Raw genomic sequence first — 19,070 nt, 5'->3', positions numbered from 1 at the left:
TCAGGGACAGAGGAGCCTGGCAGGCTATAGTCCATGGCATCGCAAAGAGTTGTACATGACTGAGTGACTAAGCTGCTGCTGCCGCTAAGTCGCTTCAGTCGTGTCTGACTCTGTGCGACCCCAGAGACAGCAGCCCACCAGGCTCCCCCGTCCCTGGGATTCTCCAAGCAAGAACACTGGAGTGGGTTGCCATTTCCTTCTCCAATGCATGAAAGTGAAAAAGTGAAAGTGAAGTCGCTCAGTCGTGTTCGACTCTTAGCGACCCCATGGACTGCAGCCTACCAGGCTCGTCCACCAGTGGGATTTTCCAGGCAAGAGTACTGGAGTGGGTTGCCATTGCCTTCTCCTGAGTGACTAAGCACAGCACATTAAATACTGGGAATTTGCTTAGGGAGTAGATCTTCAGTGGTCTTGCCACAAGAAAGACATGGTAATTATGTGGTAATTATGTGACAGGACAGAAGGGTTAGCTAACCTATAGTGGTAATCATTTTGCAACATAATAGGTGTATCAGATCAACATATATGTGTACACTTTAAACTTACACAGTGCTGTATGTCAGTTATAGCTCAATAAAGCTGGGAGGGGGCAAGTTTTTAAAAAAGCAACAGTGACAAGAATAACAAAAAGAAACCAAGGTGACGAAGCCCCTAAGGGCCTGTCTGGCCACCTGCTTTGGTGTGAGGACTGGAAAGTACACAGAGAGATGACCATCTCAGTGAACTGGACTGGTTCACCTGACTTCCAAAGGAATTAGGTTCCAGAGAAGCTGGAGCACGGGGGCAAGGTGTGCTGGGGGTGTGGGCCACGCCCAGCTGTGTGCCCATCACATGCATAATCACATCACCTGCTCCATAGCCTCTCAAGGACTTTATGAATACAACCAGGGGATTGTCTGCCTGATTCCCTTAATGTTACTGTAACTTACAAGTAACTGTTCTCTCAGCAAAGCAAAAACGTAACACAGTGGGGTGGAGGCTTTAGAGAGATTCCATAGCTACAAAAACAGTCTCTTTCTTGGAAGGTCCAGATTCTTCATCCCCCAGATATGTTGGCCTTTACCTCCTAGAGCTTTTCACTATGGATGTACTTTGCTCCAAAGAATAAAAACAGTTATAGAATCACATTCAAAATAGATATTGTTAGTGATAGAAACTTGGGCTGCTCTGGTGGCTCAGATGGTAAGGAATCTGCCTGCAAAGCAGTGAGACCTGGCTTTGATCCCTGGGTCGAAGGGAATGGCTACCCACTCCAGTAAACAGAACAAACCAAAACTGTCTGAGGCTAAAACTGCAACTGGAAGAATTTAAGTGTTAACACATAAGAAAGAGAAGAGAGAGGGAGGGGTAGGAAAAAAGAGGAAAACGGGAGGGTGAGAGAGAGAAAGAGAATCCATCTTGCTGGTTACGGGCAAGTTGGAATATGTGACTCTGAAAGGAAAAGATAAAAATTGACACACACACACACAGACAAAAGAATGCTCAGTTCAGTTCAGCTGTGTCTGATTCTTTGTGACCCCATGAACTGCAGCACACCAGGCCTCCTTGTCCATCACCAACTCCCAGAGTTTGCTCAGACTCATGTCCATAGAATCAGTGATGCCATCCAACTATCTCATCCTCTGTTGTCCCCTTCTCCTCCTGCCTCCAATCTTTCCCAGCATCAGGGTCTTTTCCAATGAGTCAGGTCTTCCCATCAGGTGGCCACAGTATTGGAGTTTCAGCTTCAACATCATTCCTTCCAATGAACACCCAGGACTGATTTCCTTTAGGATTGACTGGTTGGATCGCCTTGCAGTCCAAGAGACTCTCAAGAGTCTTCTCCAACACCACAGTTCAAAAGCATCAATTCTTCGGTGCTCAGCCTTCTTTATGGTCCAACTCTCACATCCATACATGACCACTGGAAAAACCATAGCCTTGACTAGACGGACCTTTGCAGCAAAGTAATGTCTCTGCTTTTTAATATGCTGTCTAGGTTGGTCATAGCTTTTCTTCCAAGGAGCAAGGGTCTTTTAACTTTATGGCTGCAGTATGAAAAGAATGCTAGCACTGGCTAAGACAATAGAGGTAAAATCAAATTTTGACCAAAATTGCGCTCTGCACATTTTGAGGGGGGAAAGGTGAACTAGCTGGAAATAATGAAGCTCATAAAGGTAAAAGCTTGGTGGGAAAGTTTTTAAACTTTAGTTTGTTTAATTTTTGGCCCCACGCTGCAGCATGTCGGATCCTAGTTCCCCAACCAGGGATCAAACCCACACCCCCTGCATTGGCAGGTAGACTCTTAACCACTGGACCACTGGGGAGGCCCCTGGTGGGAAAGTCTCATAAGGAAAAAAAACAGAGACTAAAAATTTGCACAGGAAAAAAAAACAAAAAGAAAACTATTCCTAATGAAAATAATTTTAGTAAAATGGAAACAGTTAAACTGTGGTTTCTCAAAAATTGATCAAAGAATTAAGTTAATTAATGGAGTTGGAGCTTTTCTCAACTACAGATGCACTTATTTAGAGTTGGGTCTTGTTTCTTGTAATCATGAATTCAAAATGCCTCAAATGTTTAATACATTTGGCGACCCATTATCCCAAGCTTCCCGGGGATGCTGTAAGAGAGTACCACAAACTGGCTGGCTTAACCTAGTAAAAATTTATTTTCTCAACGTTTCTGAGGCTTGTGCTTATGCTCAGTCATGTCCAACTCTTTGCTACCCCATGGACTGTAGCCCACCAGGCTCCTCTATCCATGGGATTCTCCAGGCAAGAATACCTCAGTGGGTTGCCATTTCCTCCTCCAGGGGATCTTCCCAATCCAGGGATCAAAGCTGAGTCTCCTGCATTGCAGGCAGATTCTTTACCTTTGAGCCACTTGGGAAGCCCATTTCTGGAAGCTAGAAATCCAAAATCAAGGGCTGTGAGCCCTCTGAAGGTGCCAGGGAAGAATCTTTCTTTGTTTCTCCCTAAATTCTGGTGGTTGTCAGCAATCCTTGCCATTCCTTGGTATACAGATACATCATACCTATATTGTTGGTGTATAGTCTCTGCCTCTGGCACCACATGGCCTTCTTCTCCGTGTATCTGGGTCCAAATTTCCCTCTTTTTTTTTGACACACCATGGAGCATGTGGGATCATAGTTTCCTGGCCAGGGATCAAACCCACACCCCTTGCATTGGAACCATGGATTCTTAACCACTGGACCACCAGGGAAGTCTCTCCTTCTTATAAGAACACCAGTTAGATTGGATTTTGGATTCACCCTACTCCAGTCTGCTGCTGCTGCTGCTGCTAGGTCTAACCTCATGTTATCTTGATTACCTCTGCAAAGATCCTCTTTCCACATAAAGTCACATTCACAAGTTCCCGCCAAGTGCACCTAAGTTTGGGGAGAACGATATTCAGTGCAGTCAAGCTCAGATCTGGGGTGTATGTGTCATCCACCTTAAGCACACCCACCCCTGCCCTTAGCAGCATGCAAAGAGATGCCTTTAATACTGTGGAGAAAGAAAGATTTTATTTCCCCAGCTGAAACCAAACCCTCTCTCCTGGGCAGAAATAACAAGGTTGGAAGACACTTGTCCTGGTTGACTGGTCTGCCCCTAGTTCTGCACGGCTGGTCTCCCTTTACTCAGACCTGCCATTCCCTCAGCAAACCACAGAATGCATGTACGTGCCCTCCAGACACCCTATACAGGCATTACTTGCACAAGATTTGCACACAAACTCCTGGATCCACAGAGTACTGGTCTGAGAAATAAAAGAATATGTAAATACCACTCATTGGAAAAGACCCTGATGTTGGAAAAGACCCTGATGCTGGAAAAGATTGAGGGCAGGAGGAAGAGGGGACAACAGAGGATGAGATACTTAGATAGGCATGAATTTGAGCACTCTCTGGGAGATAGTGGAAGACAGAGGAGCCTGGTGTGCTGCAGTCTATGGCGTCACAAAGCGTCAGACAAGACTTAGCGACTGAACAACGACAAAATACCCCTCAATCGCCTGCAACCTGCAACAGGTTGTTTTTTCCCTCTGGTGAGAAAGAAAACCTACTTTTTATGATCAGTTATGAACACTGTTGACTTAATAGTCACAACCGAAAAGTTGAGAGTTATGTCTTGCTCGGTGGGAATTTTTAGGACTTAAGCCCGGGAGACAGAATCTCAAGTGACCCTGAGAAAACTGCTCCAAGGAGTTAGGGAGGGGTCAGTTTACGTAGAAGTTTGCAACAAAGAACAGGTAGTCTGAACGTCAAAAGTATTTTGTGAATTAAAGAAAACCAGACACCCCAAGTGAAGGAATTTAGCACTTTTCTATGTATGGGAAGATGCCAGAGTCTGGGCTCACCGAAATCACTCCTTTCATACGCATCTCAGCTATCTGGGGCCAATATCCAGTGTTTTCATATCTAGAGTCCCTCAGTGCCCACTGTAGGGAATGGCTACAGCCTGATGACTCTCAGGTCACACAGGTATTCTCCTTCCTGAGTGCCCTTAGGGCTCAGGTATTTACATTTGGACGGCCAGAATCACTGATGACTGAAATCCTTGTTTACTGACATGGCAGGAGATACTCCAGTGTTCAATACTCACAGATCTACAAGCCCTCCAAGATATGATGTATTTTTAAAGTGAGCTTGAACCCAAGTACCGGCAGAATTCTTTTAGTCCTGCCAGGGAAGTCTGGGGTTTCTAGGAGACATTAGCCATCAGTGTCATCAAAATGGCAGGCTTTCAGCAGTGATGTGATGTTTGTGTATTTGAGAAAACCCTCTGGCTGAAGTGCTAATTATTTTTTTCTAAATAAAGCCCAAGTTTATTTTCAATTATTTTCCCATCGTCACTGATTGACCATACTGTCCTTTTTGTCACTAAATTTCCATTTGAACTACAGTGTTTTCCAACTATCTGTCGTGGTCCAAGGTTGTTCTATTCTTTGATCAACACTCCATTTTTTTAATTACTGTTATTGTTGTTCAGTGTCTTACTGTTCGCAACCGCACGGACTACAGCATGCCAGGCTCCCTTGTCCTCCACTATCTCCCAGAATTTGCTCAAATTCACGTGCATTAAGGCAGTGATGCTATCTAACCATCTCATCCTCTGCTGCCACCTTCTCCTTTTGCCTTCAATCTTTCTCAGCATCAGGGTCTTTTCCAATGACATTTCGCAGCAGGTGGCCAGAGTACTGGAGGTTCAGCTTCAGTATCAGTCCTTCCAATGAATATTCAGGGTTCATTTCCTTTAGGATTGACTGGCTTGATCTCTTTACTGTCCAAGGGATCCTCAAGAGTCTTCTCCAGCACCACAATTTGAAAGCATTTAAACCCAGCAAGCAAATCTACAGTTGTAATTTAATGCAGAAATTATGCTACATATTGGGAGGGATTCCTGGGTCTGGTCATTTGGAAAAAGACAAAATTTTTTGTCCATAACGTAAAAGCATGTATGCAGGTGCCTGTCAGCAAAAGCACATGGGTGGGGTGGAAACACAGAGGAAACTGGAAACTGTGCCCCCTGGGTAGATTCCAGGACCCACCAGCCCTCCTTCTCCAGCTCTTCCTACTAGAGGAGATGAGAGAGCGCAAGTTCGATGGCTTTGCCCGCACCATTCAGAAGGCCTGGCGGCGCCATGTGGCAGTCCGGAAGTATGAGGAGATGCGGGAGGAAGGTGAGAGGCTGCAGGTGGGAAGCTGGGGCTGAGGACGGATTAGCTTGGGGGAGCCAAACCATGACCTGTGCCCCCACAGCTTCCAACATCCTGCTGAACAAGAAGGAGCGGAGACGCAACAGCATCAATAGGAACTTTGTTGGGGACTACCTGGGGCTGGAGGAGCGGCCGGAGCTGCGTCAGTTCCTAGGCAAGAGAGAGCGCGTGGACTTTGCTGACTCAGTCAACAAGTATGACCGACGCTTCAAGGTGAGGTACTAGCAGGCGGCCATATCCGGGACCCTGCCCATGCCCCACCAGAGGTACTCCTGCACCTTGCCCAAACACATCTGCCCATGGACATAGGCTCAACTAATGTAGATATGGCTGTATCAGATATATCCTTATATATAGCCCAGACACACTTGTCCATCAGATATATCCTCACCAGGTCAGACACATCTGTCCAGAACTGCAAGTTTACCTTGTTCAGCTCTGACCATAGGACCACCTTCACTTATCCAAGACACGCCTATCCATTAAGTATCCTCTCACGCAGTCTAGACAGGCCTCTCAATTAAACATACCTTCACCTAGCATGGATATATCTGTGTACAGGTAAACTCTCATCAGGCCTTTACACTCATGTCCAGCAAACATACCTTCACCTATCCTGTACCTGTTCATTCCCCACACTCCTTTCTAGCCAGCATAACCTTATTTAATTTCCTGTTTCTTATAAAAAGTAGCCACTCATATACCTTCATGTAGAGGGACCCTCCCCTGACCTGTCCTTCATCTGACCTGCCGACACTACCCCTCTGCCTGGGCTGATGCCCTGAGGCCAGGCTTCCCATGCCCCGGGCTCCTGGCACCAGCCTCTCTGGTCTTGTATCCTCATAGCCCATCAAGAGGGACTTGATCCTGACACCCAAGTGTGTGTATGTGATCGGGCGGGAGAAGGTGAAGAAGGGGCCTGAGAAGGGCCAGGTGCGTGAAGTCCTGAAGAAGAAGCTGGAGATCCAGGCGCTCCGGGGAGTTTCTCTCAGGTGAGGCCCCCTACTAGCACCCTTCATCATCAGCTGCCCTCCTGTCACCCCATCTGTCACCCTGGACATGTTACCTTCTATACCTGCAACTTTCTCTTGGTCCTATCTGTCACCTTCACTTGCCCTCAAATTCATGGTCATCTGCCAACAGCACCGGTCCCCTCCCCTGACTCTTCTCTATTACCACCTTTTCTAGCTCCTTGCCACCTCTCCCGTTTGCCCCCATCTGTGTCACCCCTCATTTGCCCCTCCCCTGTTGCATCTCAAATATCAGCCCTTCTGCCAGCCTCACCTGTCACTCTCACCTGCTTTTCCTCCCGCCCCTCCCCCAGCACGCGGCAGGATGACTTCTTCATCCTCCAAGAAGACGCGGCCGACAGTTTCTTGGAAAGCATCTTCAAGACTGAGTTCGTCAGCCTCCTGTGCAAGCGCTTCGAGGAGGCGGTGCGGAGGCCCCTGGCCCTCACCTTCAGCGACACGTACGACCCCCACCTCCGTACCATCCTCTGGCTTGGCTTGGCACAGCGCCCCCTCTCCCGCTTCCCAGACTGACCGAAATGCGCCCTTGCCTTGTCCCCTCCCATCTCAGCCCGGGTCCGCAAGGATGGGATGAGGAGGTGACCCCTGCTTGGCGGGTGGGGACAACCACAGCTTCCTCCTCTCCTCACAGACTACAGTTCCGGGTGAAGAAGGAGGGCTGGGGCGGAGGTGGCACCCGAAGCGTCACTTTCTCGCGTGGTTCCGGCGACGTGGCGGTGCTCAAGGCTAGCGGCAAGGCCCTCACAGTCAGCGTGGGTGACGGACTGCCCAAAAGCTCCAGTGAGTCTGCGCAGAACCAGGAGATTGGCGCACAAGAGGCTGGCCCTGTAGGGGGTGGGATCAGAGACAGGGACCAATCAAAACCGTGGGGCGGAGCCAGTGAGGGAGGTCAAAAGTGGGTAATGGACGAGGCCACGAAGAGGGCAGGGCTAGAGAGGTGACCAATAAGTGAGCGAGAACTATGGAGGGGCGTGGCCATAGAGTAGACACGTGTGTCAGTTGCTGAATGGGAAGATCTTTGGAGAGGGCGGTCCCAAAAGCCAACGAGGGGTGGGTCCTGGGGAGGCGGAGCCAATTATTGGGGCTTCCCAGATAGCTCAGCTGGTAAAGAATCCGCCTGCAATGAGGGAGACCTGGGTTCGATCCCTGGGTTGGGAAGATCCCCTGGAGAAGGGAAAGGCTACCCACTCCAGTATTCTGCCCTGGAGAATTCCATGGACTGTATAGTCTACGGGGTCGCAAAGAGTCGGAGACGACTGAGCGACTTTCACTCCCTCAATCAGTATTCCAGTAATTAAGGGGCTCTGTCCTGATGAGAGAGCCAGTGAGTTAGGGGGCGGGGCCCGGAGTAAACCGGACTTGGGGGTGGGGCCAAGAATCTAGTGTGGCCACCACTCAAATCCCTATATCTTTTCTCCTTTCCCTTTCAGAGCCTACACGGAAGGGGATGGCCCAGGGAAAATCTAGAAGGCCAGGCCAGACTGCTACCCGGGCAGCTCCTGGGCCCCCCAGAGGTGAAGAGACACCCGCCACTAAATGTCTTCCTTGCCTAAGACAGACCTCCTGTCAACGGGATCTTACAAACAGTGGACCACTCTCTTCTTTTTTGTCCAGAACTCTCTATAGTCCCCATCTCCCATAGAATAAAGGCTAAGCATAGTTTGGTATTCAAAAACCCTTCAGATTCTGACCCCAGCTAACCACTGACCTCTTCTCTCCTGCCATCTTAAACTCCTGTCATGCAAGCTACATCTTATTTTGCCAATTTACCAAATTTTGTCTTCCCTCCAGGCCTTTGCTTGAGCTGTTTGCTCTGCCTGTCTCCCAAACTCCTATTCCATATGAACTCCTATTCATCCTAAGACCCACCCACAAAAGCCCTCCTACAGAAGTAGGTGGGGGAAAATCTTACCCCTGGCAGAGTGTCAATCTATGCCTTCCTAACCCCAGGGTCTCTTTCTCCAGGCCAGTCCTTATCATACAGGGTTGAGAGTAGCTGCCTCTTCCCTCAGGGAACTTGGAGCTAAGTCCTCCTCAAATCCTGCTAGCATCACCCTGACAAATGCTCCCATCCTTACTCTTGCTGCAGGCCTGGACCGCAATGGGGTGCCTCCCTCTGCCAGAAGGGGCCCCTTGCCCATGGAGATCACATCTGGAGGGGGCTCCCAGCGGCCACCACGGGGCCCTCCGTCCTCAGCCTTGGGGGCCAGCAGACGCCCACGGGCACGGCCCCCCTCGGAGCACAACACAGAATTCCTCAATGTGCCTGACCAGGGCGTGGCTGGGTAGGTGGTGTGGAAGGACAGCCCCAGGAATGGGATGGGGAGTATCTGGGGCTGTGATGAGTGCCCTCATGTGCCCACAGCATGCAGAGGAAGCGCAGCGTGGGACAGCGACCTGTGCCTGGTGTAGGCCGACCTAAGCCCCAGCCACGGATCCATGGCCCCAGGTGCCGGGCACTGTATCAGTATGTCGGCCAAGACGTGGATGAGCTGAGCTTCAATGTGAACGAGGTCATCGAGATCCTTATGGAAGGTGTGTGTGCCAGGGCAGAAACAGAAGGACATCTCCAAGGTCTGGAGGTCACCTCCTAAGCAACCCTGGGAGCCTGGCCTGACTGTATCACACCCAAAACCCCAGCCTCATTTTCCCCACCTGTCAAGCACTAGGGCCACTAACAGACCTGCCTTATGAGTTGGAAATGGGCCTTGTCTGGATGGCCCAGGCCACCTCCTACTTTGCCCCTAGGTTGCACCTAGAGGAGCTTCAACAGCACCCTCTGCAGGTGGGTGGGGAATATCTTAGGAGTTATTCCTGGGTCCCCCGTGGGGATCATGGGGATGGACCTATATGAGAAGGATGAGGGAGTAGCACCAGTGGATGGTCTAGAAAAATGAAAGTGTGAGCCAGGGGCAAGGCAAACGCACGTGCAGCTCCATCCCTTCTTTCTGTCTTAGAGAAGACAGTCTCTGCCCTATGCCGGGCCAGTGGAGACAAGACAGACACAGAGCCAGCATGAAGGCTTTCTCTGGGGCGAGCTGGGCATGGGATTATATCTTCTCCTCTCCCACAGATTCGTCAGGTTGGTGGAAAGGCCGGCTGCATGGCCAGGAGGGCCTCTTCCCCGGAAACTATGTGGAGAAGATCTGAGTGGGGCAGGGGCCTGGGACCCTGCCCTCCCACCTGCCTACCTGGATCCTGCAACATGGGTCTCGTTTCCCTCGGCTACATTGGCCAGAAGGTCCAGTTCTGTGACCTCCAGCCCGGCCTAACCCAGGCCCTGGGTCTAGGGGTCACCACTGGAGCCCCTGTCCCCCCGCCCTGGACCCTGGCCTCCCGCAAGTCACACCTGTTTCCGCCTGTGTGAAACAGGGCTAACACGACCTACCTCACAGCTGCCTTGTGAGTAGGATATGAGCTGTGTCCCAGGGGCAAAGAGCCAAGCACATTTGGGGGGACCTTGACAAGCTTGACTTCCCTCCTCTCATAAACGAGGCAATAAATGTTTGCTGAGTGAAAATATGAATTAATTTACTGAGTACCAACAAGGACTGCCTTCTCATAACTCTGTTAGGTAGGATCAGCAAACAACCCCGTCTTACAGATGGAAAAATGGAGGCTCAGGGAGGTTTAATCACTCACCTAAGATTCCACAGAGCCAAGTCTTGAACTCGGATACACTCCCGTCCCTCACAAAGCTTGAGTTTGTCTCACTTGCTGGCTTCCAGAAGCTTCATGCCAGCTCTCCTGCAGAAAATGTTCTGGTGGGCCCTGTCAGCTTTTGAATCTACACACCTCCCCAATATCAAACCCAGCTGGGACCCTGAGGAAGGAGGCAGGTCCCACATGTCCCCCCCATAATCGACTCAGAGTCATCCCTGGACCCTGCCCCCACCCCACGTCTCTTTCCTTAGCTGTCACTCACCTGGAGTATGGACCGGTTCTGACATTTGAGGGCTTTCTGCACTTATGTCATGGTGAAGGAGGGGTCGGTCTGGCTACCTGTCCACCCCTTCCAGCTGTCCCAAAACCAGTGCTGGAGTCTGAGCCTTTCAAACCTCCCCATACATGCAGGTGAATCCTTGGATCTGAGCCTAAGGATGAACACCCCCTCTGTGCTCAGCTCCACAAAGAGCAGTCCGTCTGGGAGAGATGGAACCAGATAAGTGAGGTCAGGACTGAGCCAGAGAAGGGACTGGGGCTAGAGCAGGGGACAGGAGTGCAGAGAGAGTGTAGGCGTTGCTGGAGGAGCCAAGAAGGATGAAAGGATCAACAGATCTTGATGGTGAATACTACACAGAGTGATCTACGCTGTAATGGAAGGACACCAGATGGAAGACACCTACCCACCTGGAGGATGGGAGATAGGTATCGAAGAAAAACTGGTCAGAAGAGCCTTCTTCAGGATCCAGATCTACCTGGAAATCTGAGTGTGGCTGGAGAAAAAAAAAAATCCCAATTGTGCAATTGTGCCTCAACAGCCCTGTTATTAGTCTATCATTACACAAACATTTAACCTGTCTCTTGAACTGGGGGCTTCCCTGGTGGCTCAGACAGTAAAGAATCTGCTTACAATGCAGGAGACCCAAGTTTGATCCCGGGGTCAGGAAGAACCCTTGTAGAAGGGAATGGCAACCCATTCCAGTATTCTTACCTGGAGAAACCCACGGACAGAGGAGGCTGATGGGCTATAGTCCATGGGGTCGCAAAGAGTCAGGCACGACTGAGTGACTTTCACTTTCACACTTTACAATCTCTTGAATGTCCCTGGTTCCCTCCATCTATGATTTTTGCCCCTCCACTGCCCGGCTACCACTGTGCCTGTCTCTCAGCAACAGTTAGATTGGGGGACAGACTGTGGGAGGACTGTGTGAGCCACAACACCATCAGTTGGGCATTTCCTGGTATTGAAGGGGAATGAAGGCTTCTGTCTCCTCTCTGCCTTAGAACTCACCATGCAGGCTGCCCCTCTTCCCAGTAAGGGGTATAGCCCTGAGGCCCTACTGCAATAACCATCACCACGTTTTCAGGAAGTAGGGCTATTCACTGGGGATGAAGAGGAGAGTAGGTTTGACATCTTCTAGCAGACAGCATCTCATATCTAGGTTATAGCATCTTCAGACTGCAAACCTCAATCATCTCAGCCCCGCCCATTCAGCAACATCCTGTTGACTCTGTTACAAAGTTTCTTAAATCGGGCCCCTCCTCTCCCTTTCTTGGTTCTCTGTCCTTTCTGAGACCTCACTCCACCCTTGCCCAGATTGCACCAACCTCCCCTGCACACGCACACACGCACACACACACACCTCCACCCTTCCTAAAAAGGATTTTTTAATGAGTTTTTAACCATATTAATGATAATCAAAAGAAAATTGTTTTTTAAAATTCAGACAGCCCAAAAGTGTGAAAAATCTGTCTTCCCTCTCACTGCAAAATTCCTGTCTGTTCCCCCTCCACCCTAGTTTGTTGATGTCTCCTCCCAATGATATTCTTGGCATATAAAAGCAGATAGGTACATATTAACGGAGTAGAAAATGGCAACCCCCTCCAGCATCCTGGCCTGCAAAATTCCATGGTCAGAGGAGTCTGGCAGGCTACAGTCCATGGGGTCGAAAAGAGTTGGACATGACTGAGCCACTAAGCACTCACACGCACATCTTATGTACATAGACGGAAATACATTGTATATAAAGCCAACACTTGCCTAGAACTCTCAAATGCTTAAATAATGTATTCCAGAGATCTTACAGCAAAGATCCACTTTACTGTCCCAACAATGATGCATCCTCCAAAGGACACCCAGCAATCAGATGGTGTACCTCCCCCTGCTAAAAATTCATCAGCTAGAATAGAGACCACACACCTCTCTTTCCACGGTTTACTAGGTCCCTGAATGACCTTTCTTGAACCATGTCTACCTTCTGATCTTCACTCCCTGCCTCCACCTGGCTCCAGCAGTGAGCTGATCACTTCACTGTTTCTTGAAAAAGATAAGCTTGTCCCTCCCCAACTCAGGCCACTTGCACCAGCTATTCTTTCTTCCCACAGCGATGTGGCCTCCTGAACTTCCATTGGGTAACTCCCTCCTGACAATCAGGCAACAGCTCAGAAGTCATCTCACAGAGAAACTTCCCTGGCCCATGACCATCACATCCTTCTGGGCTTTTTTCCCCTCTTTATTGTGCTCAGCCAGTCAGTCACCAGTGACTCTCTGCAACCCCATGGACTGCAGCCTGCTAGGCTCCTCTGTCCATGGGATTCTCCCCAGCAAGAATACTGGAGCGGGTTGCCATTTCCTCCTCCAGGGGATCTTCCTGGCCAGGGGATCAAACCAGCGTCTCTTACATCTCAGCATTGACAGGCGGGTTCTTTACCACTAGCGCCACCTGGGAAGCCCTTTTTCCTTTATGGCACTTAATATAACCATAAGATCATTTCCCGCATTTGTTGATTCATTGTCTGTTTCCCCATTTTAAAACTTGAGTGCCCCCTGAGAGCAGGAATGTTGGCCTGTCCTGTTCATCTCTGGATCCCCAGAGCCTAGCACAAAGTAGGCACTCAAGGAACGTAAGTTGGATAGGTGACTCATTTCATGCCAGGGCTCTCCACCTATCCTCCTGAAAACACACACTGCTCCATCTTTAGGCTACGCACGTTCCGGGTGTCCTGAGGAAGGATAGTGAACTTGTTTCCCGCCCTTGGCTATCTCAACAGATCCATTCCAACTTCCGGACTAAGTGCATTGAAAATGTTGAAGTCTGTGGCAATTTCCCTCCAAAGACGCAGCCCTCTAAACATGACCTTCTCAAAACTTGAGAACTGCTGTTTATCCTCCTTCGAGATATGGTGACGGGACGGGAGAAAATGAAGATGCTCATTTTGCACAGGAGAACACAAAGGCCCGGGAAAATTTTAATCCTAGATCTCTGCACACATTTTCTGGGCATAGCTGCTGCTGCTGCTGCTGCTGCTGCTAAGTCGCTTCAGTCGTGTCCGACTCTGTGCGACCCCAGAGACGGCAGCCCACCAAGCTCCCCAGTCCCTGGGATTCTCCAGGCAAGAACACTGGAGTGGGTTGCCATTTCCTTCTCCTATGCATGAAAGTGAAAAGTGAAAGTGAAGTCGCTCAGTCGTGTCCGACTCTTCACGACCCCATGGACTGCAGCCTACCAGGTTCCTCCATCCATGGGATTTTCCAGGCAAGAGTACTGGAGTGGGGTGCCATTGCCTTCTCCCTCTGGGCATAGCAGTTCGGGAGAATCCTGGATCTCAGGCCCCGCCTCCTGGCTGAGCACAGTGCGCGTACCCCGCCCCCGTTCTCGCGAGACCTAGGAGCCGAAAAAATGGCGCCGACGTGAGCGCGAGCCCGCGGCCACCGAAGGAGTCGCCGCAGCCTTAGTTGGAGCCGCTGAAGCCGCGGGAACAAGAGGCTGAACCAAGCTGAGGATGGTGAGCGCGACACCGGGGATGCGGACGCGGCGAACAAGCAGGGACTGGCGGGGAGCGGCCTTCTAAGCCTCCTGCCGACCCCGCCTCCACATCCGGGCAGTCGCCCGCCGCTGTCACTCAGGGAGCACCCTACCCCCTACTTCCGGTCCTGGCTTCGACTGGGCCACGCCTACAGGGCTCAGGCACCGCCCCCTGGTCTTTATATGTTTGGGGTCCCAACACCTCCAGTTCTCCTGCACAGCTCGAACCCCTCTGGTAGCTATATCTCCGTTCTCAAACACCCACTTGGCCACTTCTGGCCCTCCAGAATCTTCCTGGCCGCGCCCTGTTCAGAGCCCAGCCTTTGCACCGCCCACTCCCTCTGGGCCACGCCCCAGCCTTGTAGTGGGGGGGCCCCCCAGCTTTCCAAGTTAGGATCAGAGCATGCTTATTTCATATAGGGGCTTCCTGGAAAGGTACCCCCTTCTACATTTGGCACACCTCCCAACTCTTCCAAAGGACGGGGACACTGGAGGCAGACGTTCAACCCCCTCACCCACTGCCTCTCCTTATGATGGGGGCCGACTGGGTGATGTCTTCGGGGCATTCGCTGTTTCAGAAACACCCAATGGTTATGGAGGGGTGAAGGGATTCCTCTAGCTGGCGCAGGCAGACCTGGGCCCAGGGGGTTCTCCCCACCTCTTCCTTCCACCAGGATGAGGAACCCTCGGGGCCCAGCCTGGACATGCCGGCTACTGCAGAGCCCAGCTCCAGTGAGACCGACAAGGGGGTGTCCCCAGTTCTGGCTGCTATAGACAAATCCTCTTCTATGGAGGAGGAGCCGGGCCCTGACCGGGCAACCACACCCCCAGTGTGGGAACGTGGAGGGCCCACCGGAGGGACCCAGCAGGGTGCCTCCCCAGCCCCAGACAGTGGCCATCCCGGACCTGGACACACCCTTGGCCCAACCAGCACTGTCTCCGGGACCAGTGAGGACCTGCGGCCTCCCAGACGACGCCCACCACCAGGTGACACGTGATGGGACCTTCTGGGGGATCACAGGCCTGGAACAATAGAAGTGCAGACTACTGAGTATCTCCAGACTGGGGGCCCACCTAGAGGGAATCACCACTTGCTGAGCCCCATTGTGTGCCAGTCTGTGGCTCCAACGAAGAGCCAGGGAAACTCAGCCGCTATTTTCTGGTGGGGGAGGCAGAAGGTAAAGGCCTCAGTAAGAAACCATAGTTAGTAGTTGCAGGGTAGTTGCAGCCCCATAAATGCCTCTCTGGGGCAGAGCCCTGGACAACGTGGATGACGAAGGGATGGTGACCCTCCCCCTGCTTCTGTGCATCCTTCAGGGAAGCAGATACCGTGCTCCAGCCCAGGCTGCTGCCTCAGTTTCCCCAGCGTTCGAGACCTGGCACAGCATCTGCGTACCCACTGCCCACCCACACAGTCCCTGGAAGGTAGGGCCAGGGTAGATGGTGGGGAGGCAGGTTAGGGTGGGAGGCGGGCCGAGCCTCCCGGCCAATCCTGGCCACCCAACTCCACTCCTCTGTCATTCATCCCTGCGCCGCCAGGCAAGCTCTTCCGCTGTTCCGCCCTGAGCTGCACCGAGACCTTCCCCAACATGCAGGAACTGGTGGCCCACGGCAAGCTGCACTACAAACCCAACCGCTACTTCAAGTGAGACCTGGTCCACCGTGACCTCTGCTGGTGTGGGGGACCAGGCAGCTCCCCCTGACCACCGATTTTGACAGCTACTACCTGGGGTCCTGGCTTTTCTCCCTTCCTTTTCCGAGGGGGTTGAATCAGGAAGAGGACGTGATCTAGGGCCAGCCTTGCCCTTACCTGCCCAGAAGAGACTGGTCCCTAGAGCCAATTCCAGGGACCCCGAGGGCGGGGCTTGGGAGGGAGTATGTGTGTAGAGGGGGACATACATGGCACGACTCCGCCCAGTCCTCTACTTCCCAAGAGGAAAACTGATAACCTAAGTCAAAATTGAGACTTCCTTCCTCTTCCCAGGGTTCCGACCTGGAGAAGTCCGGAAGGGTCGCGACCACTGTGGGCGGCCGCTTAGGGCAAACTCCTCCCCCGCAGGTGGGGGAGTCAGGTTATTTGGGCCCAGGGTCCTTGACCACCCTGGAGCGGCGGCTCTCCAGGTTACCGCGGATAGGCCCCTCCCTGGGTCCCCTGGGAGACCCAGCCCAGCCCTGTGCTGCCCCCCAGGTGTGAGAACTGCCTGCTGCGCTTCCGCACTCACCGCTCGCTCTTCAAGCATCTGCATGTTTGCGCCGAGCATGCGCAGAGCCCAGCCCCGCCGCCGCCACCCCCGGCCCTGGACAGGGAGTCGCCGGCGTCCGAGCGCCCCCCGGAGTCCGACCCTGCGCCGGCGCCTGGCCTGCCGTACCCGCTGCTCGAGCCGTTCACGACCCCTGCCCCTGCCCCCACCGGGCCCTTTCTGCCCTACCTGAACCCCGCGCCTTTTGGCCTAAGTCCCCCACGCCTGCGCCCCTTTCTGGCCGCCGCTCCGGGGCCTCCTGCCTCCAGCGCCGCCGTCTGGAAAAAGAGCCAAGGTGAGTGTGGGCTCTCGGGGCCGCCTTCAGGGTGGGCTGGGCTCACTCTGGCTTCTGACCTTGACCCGCCCGTTGACCGCAGGTGCAGGCGGCAGCCCGCGAAGACCCCAGGGCGGCTCCGACGCGCCCTCAGGTGCGTGCAGGTGACCACCAGGGAGGGTGGAGGGGATTTCTTTCCTGCGCCCGGCGGGACCTGGGGGATACCCACCCCCTTTCCAGGTGCCCAGAAATGTCTCCCCCGAAATACAGGATTTTGCCTTTAAAATTGCGGCCCCTGCTCCTTCATCTGCGCCGGCGTTTCCGTGTAAAACTCGCGCCCGGATCCGGAGCCCTTCCCTCCCACGTGGGTTCAGAGGATGGGAGGAGGGGACGCGGATAAGTCTAGTGCCCCCAGACACTTGGGGAAACGATCGGGAGAAACGGATCGGCCAGGCCAGCGCCCCCCGCCCCACGCCCCCACTCCCGGGAGCTGATGGGGAGGCTGGGAAAGGTCCGACCCGCCCTCGCCCAGGGCCGGGGCTGACCGGGTCCTGCCTGCCCGCAGGGCACGCGGCTCCCAGCCGCATCGTGTGGGAGCACACGCGCGGCCGCTACTCATGCATGCAGTGCGCCTTCTCCACGGCCTCGCGGCCCGCCATGACCCTACACTTGGAGGACCACCGCCCCGGCGGCCCCGCGGCCCCGGCGCCCGGGCAGCCGCGCCCCGACGCGCCGGCGGGTAAGGCCAGGGGGAGCGCGCGGGTGGGAAGGGTGGGGGGCCCTGAGGCGAGGACCGGGGCTGAGGCTCAGGCGCTCTCTCCTCTGCCACCCAGACCCGGCCCCGCTGGCACCCAAGGCATCGCCGCTGCTGTCTGAGGGGGAGTGTCCGGTTTTCTCGCCGCTCTGAACGCCGCCGCGTAGGGAGCGGGCTGTGGGTAATGGTGTCGTTTTAGGGAAAGCCTGAGATGGCAGGGGTGGGGGGCAATAAAAGAGGCAGATGAGCCAGCTGTAGATGTGCCGTGTGTCTGGTTCCCTTGCTCCTCCACTGCAGTCCTGGGGCACCGCCACCTTGGGAGGAGGCAGGTCCCCCCTCACTGCCCACCTGTGTCCCGCCTCCCCTGTCACCTCAACCCTGGGACAGCTGTTGGTGACCTTCCCTTCTGTCCTACCACTTCCAGAAACCAGATGAGATGGCACTTGCCAGTTTTATTTGAAAAGTCCCAGGAGCACCCAGCCAGAACCCCCCAGATCCTGAGGCCTGTGCCAACCCTCAGGGAGGTGACAGAGCAATCCTGGCAAAAGTGGTGCCAGGTCACCCGGGCTGGACGCTGTGTGGCAGGCTGGGGCTTAGGCCTCATAGCCACTCTCCCTCCCTGTCCTCTGGACTGTCACTGTGGGCTGCCCATCTCCCCTTTTATCTCCAGCCCTGAGGATGAGGCTGGGTGTTGGCCAGTCCTCCAGAGCCTGGCTCCCTCCCTCCTCCTCTCCCCCATATAGGTTCTCTCCTTCCTTTTCTTCCTGGGAGTCAGGTGGGGGCCAGGGTTCAAAATCTGGTCCCACAGCTGCTGTCACCAGAACCCTGAGGGTCGAACCTCCAGGGTATGGAAGCCCCATCCCTCTGGGCCTGGCTTTACCTGCTACATCTTTCTCCCTTCCAGCCCTGTGGCCCCCTAGCCCAGACCTCATCTTGCTTGGTCCTGGGCACCAGAAGCAGTCCTCCACCCCCCGCCCCCACTTCCATCCAGTCTGAAGACCCCTGGAAACAAGTCTCTTCCAGTCGTGCCCCTTCCCATGCCTAGTACCCCTATCGCTCCTCTCAGCTCTCTGGATGAAGATCCTGTCCTCCTAGTAGCCCACAGGGCCCCATCTTGCACATCTTCCACTCCTCCTATCAGGGCCACACTCACCATCCCTCTCCTCTTCCTCCTGGGGAACCTAGACATCCTGTGAGCAAGAACCCAGCGACTCCTAGCCCCACCCCACCCTGTTTCATCCCTTACCTCCTCCATCTTCCAAGTTATCAGGGTTGTCCTCTGTCTGCCACCAACAAGACACTGGTCACCCCCTGGGGGGAAGTCCCCGGGCCCCACCCCTCACCCAGCAGCAGCCTCCTGTCTTCCTCTTTTCTCCTTTCCTGTCCTCCCCGAGTCCTCCTCAGAATCTTCATCTCTCAGTCTCAGAGCCAAGCAAGGTCCTCAACATGGAAGCCATCCAGGTAAAGCCTAGCTGGGGTATCGGCTCAAACACCTGCTCCCATTAGTGTGGCCGCTGTGTCTCCTCGAAGTTGAACACTTCCAGGTTCCGAAGGCCCTTCTGCTTCTCCTGGGAAGGGCAGTAGGGAGATCTGGTGCCCTTA

General features: G+C 53.5%; 2 protein-coding genes and 1 long non-coding RNA gene across 4 annotated transcripts in view; 2 read left to right on the top strand and 1 right to left on the bottom strand.

Annotated features, from left to right (window-relative positions):
• MYO1F (myosin IF) overlaps positions 1-10,251 on the top strand; it is a 37,082-nt gene extending 26,831 nt beyond the window's left edge. Inside the window, exons 20-28 of the mRNA XM_005890714.2 lie at positions 5,550-5,664; positions 5,744-5,913; positions 6,547-6,692; positions 7,025-7,171; positions 7,363-7,511; positions 8,162-8,245; positions 8,821-9,016; positions 9,097-9,266; positions 9,805-10,251. Of these exons, the coding sequence (XP_005890776.2) occupies positions 5,550-5,664; positions 5,744-5,913; positions 6,547-6,692; positions 7,025-7,171; positions 7,363-7,511; positions 8,162-8,245; positions 8,821-9,016; positions 9,097-9,266; positions 9,805-9,881 (1,254 nt within the window). The 3' untranslated portion in view covers positions 9,882-10,251. The remainder of the gene's footprint in view (positions 1-5,549; positions 5,665-5,743; positions 5,914-6,546; positions 6,693-7,024; positions 7,172-7,362; positions 7,512-8,161; positions 8,246-8,820; positions 9,017-9,096; positions 9,267-9,804) is intronic.
• LOC138988515 (uncharacterized) lies at positions 1,482-14,887 on the bottom strand. 2 transcript variants are annotated; one of them, XR_011464778.1, is made up of 5 exons: positions 13,902-14,887; positions 11,082-11,167; positions 10,657-10,874; positions 10,374-10,478; positions 1,482-7,556 (listed from the first exon to the last, which is right to left on the bottom strand). It is a non-coding gene; the product is annotated as an uncharacterized lncRNA (long non-coding RNA). The 2 variants fall into 2 exon arrangements; XR_011464777.1 differs by lacking the exons at positions 10,374-10,478; positions 10,657-10,874.
• Positions 14,060-17,725, top strand: ZNF414 (zinc finger protein 414). The gene is made up of 8 exons (XM_070373792.1): positions 14,060-14,180; positions 14,875-15,187; positions 15,518-15,625; positions 15,740-15,845; positions 16,389-16,735; positions 16,818-16,868; positions 17,280-17,453; positions 17,548-17,725. Exons 1-8 carry the CDS (start codon positions 14,178-14,180, stop codon positions 17,619-17,621), a joined length of 1,176 nt encoding a protein of 391 aa, XP_070229893.1. The 5' UTR covers positions 14,060-14,177; the 3' UTR covers positions 17,622-17,725.
• Positions 17,726-19,070: the final 1,345 nt, after the last annotated feature.

Source organism: Bos mutus, chromosome 7, assembly GCF_027580195.1.
Source record: "Bos mutus isolate GX-2022 chromosome 7, NWIPB_WYAK_1.1, whole genome shotgun sequence".
NCBI lineage: Eukaryota > Metazoa > Chordata > Mammalia > Artiodactyla > Bovidae > Bos > Bos mutus.
Note: the sequence above shows the minus strand (reverse complement) of the source record. Positions and strands in the feature narration are given on the sequence as shown.

Excerpts from the sequence above, each read along its gene's own strand:
- ZNF414 (XM_070373792.1), top strand. Across the intron at positions 15,188-15,517 it reads CAGACGACGCCCACCACCAG|GGAAGCAGATACCGTGCTCC; the intron begins GTGACACGTGAT and ends TGCATCCTTCAG. Across the intron at positions 15,626-15,739 it reads ACCCACACAGTCCCTGGAAG|GCAAGCTCTTCCGCTGTTCC; the intron begins GTAGGGCCAGGG and ends CTGCGCCGCCAG.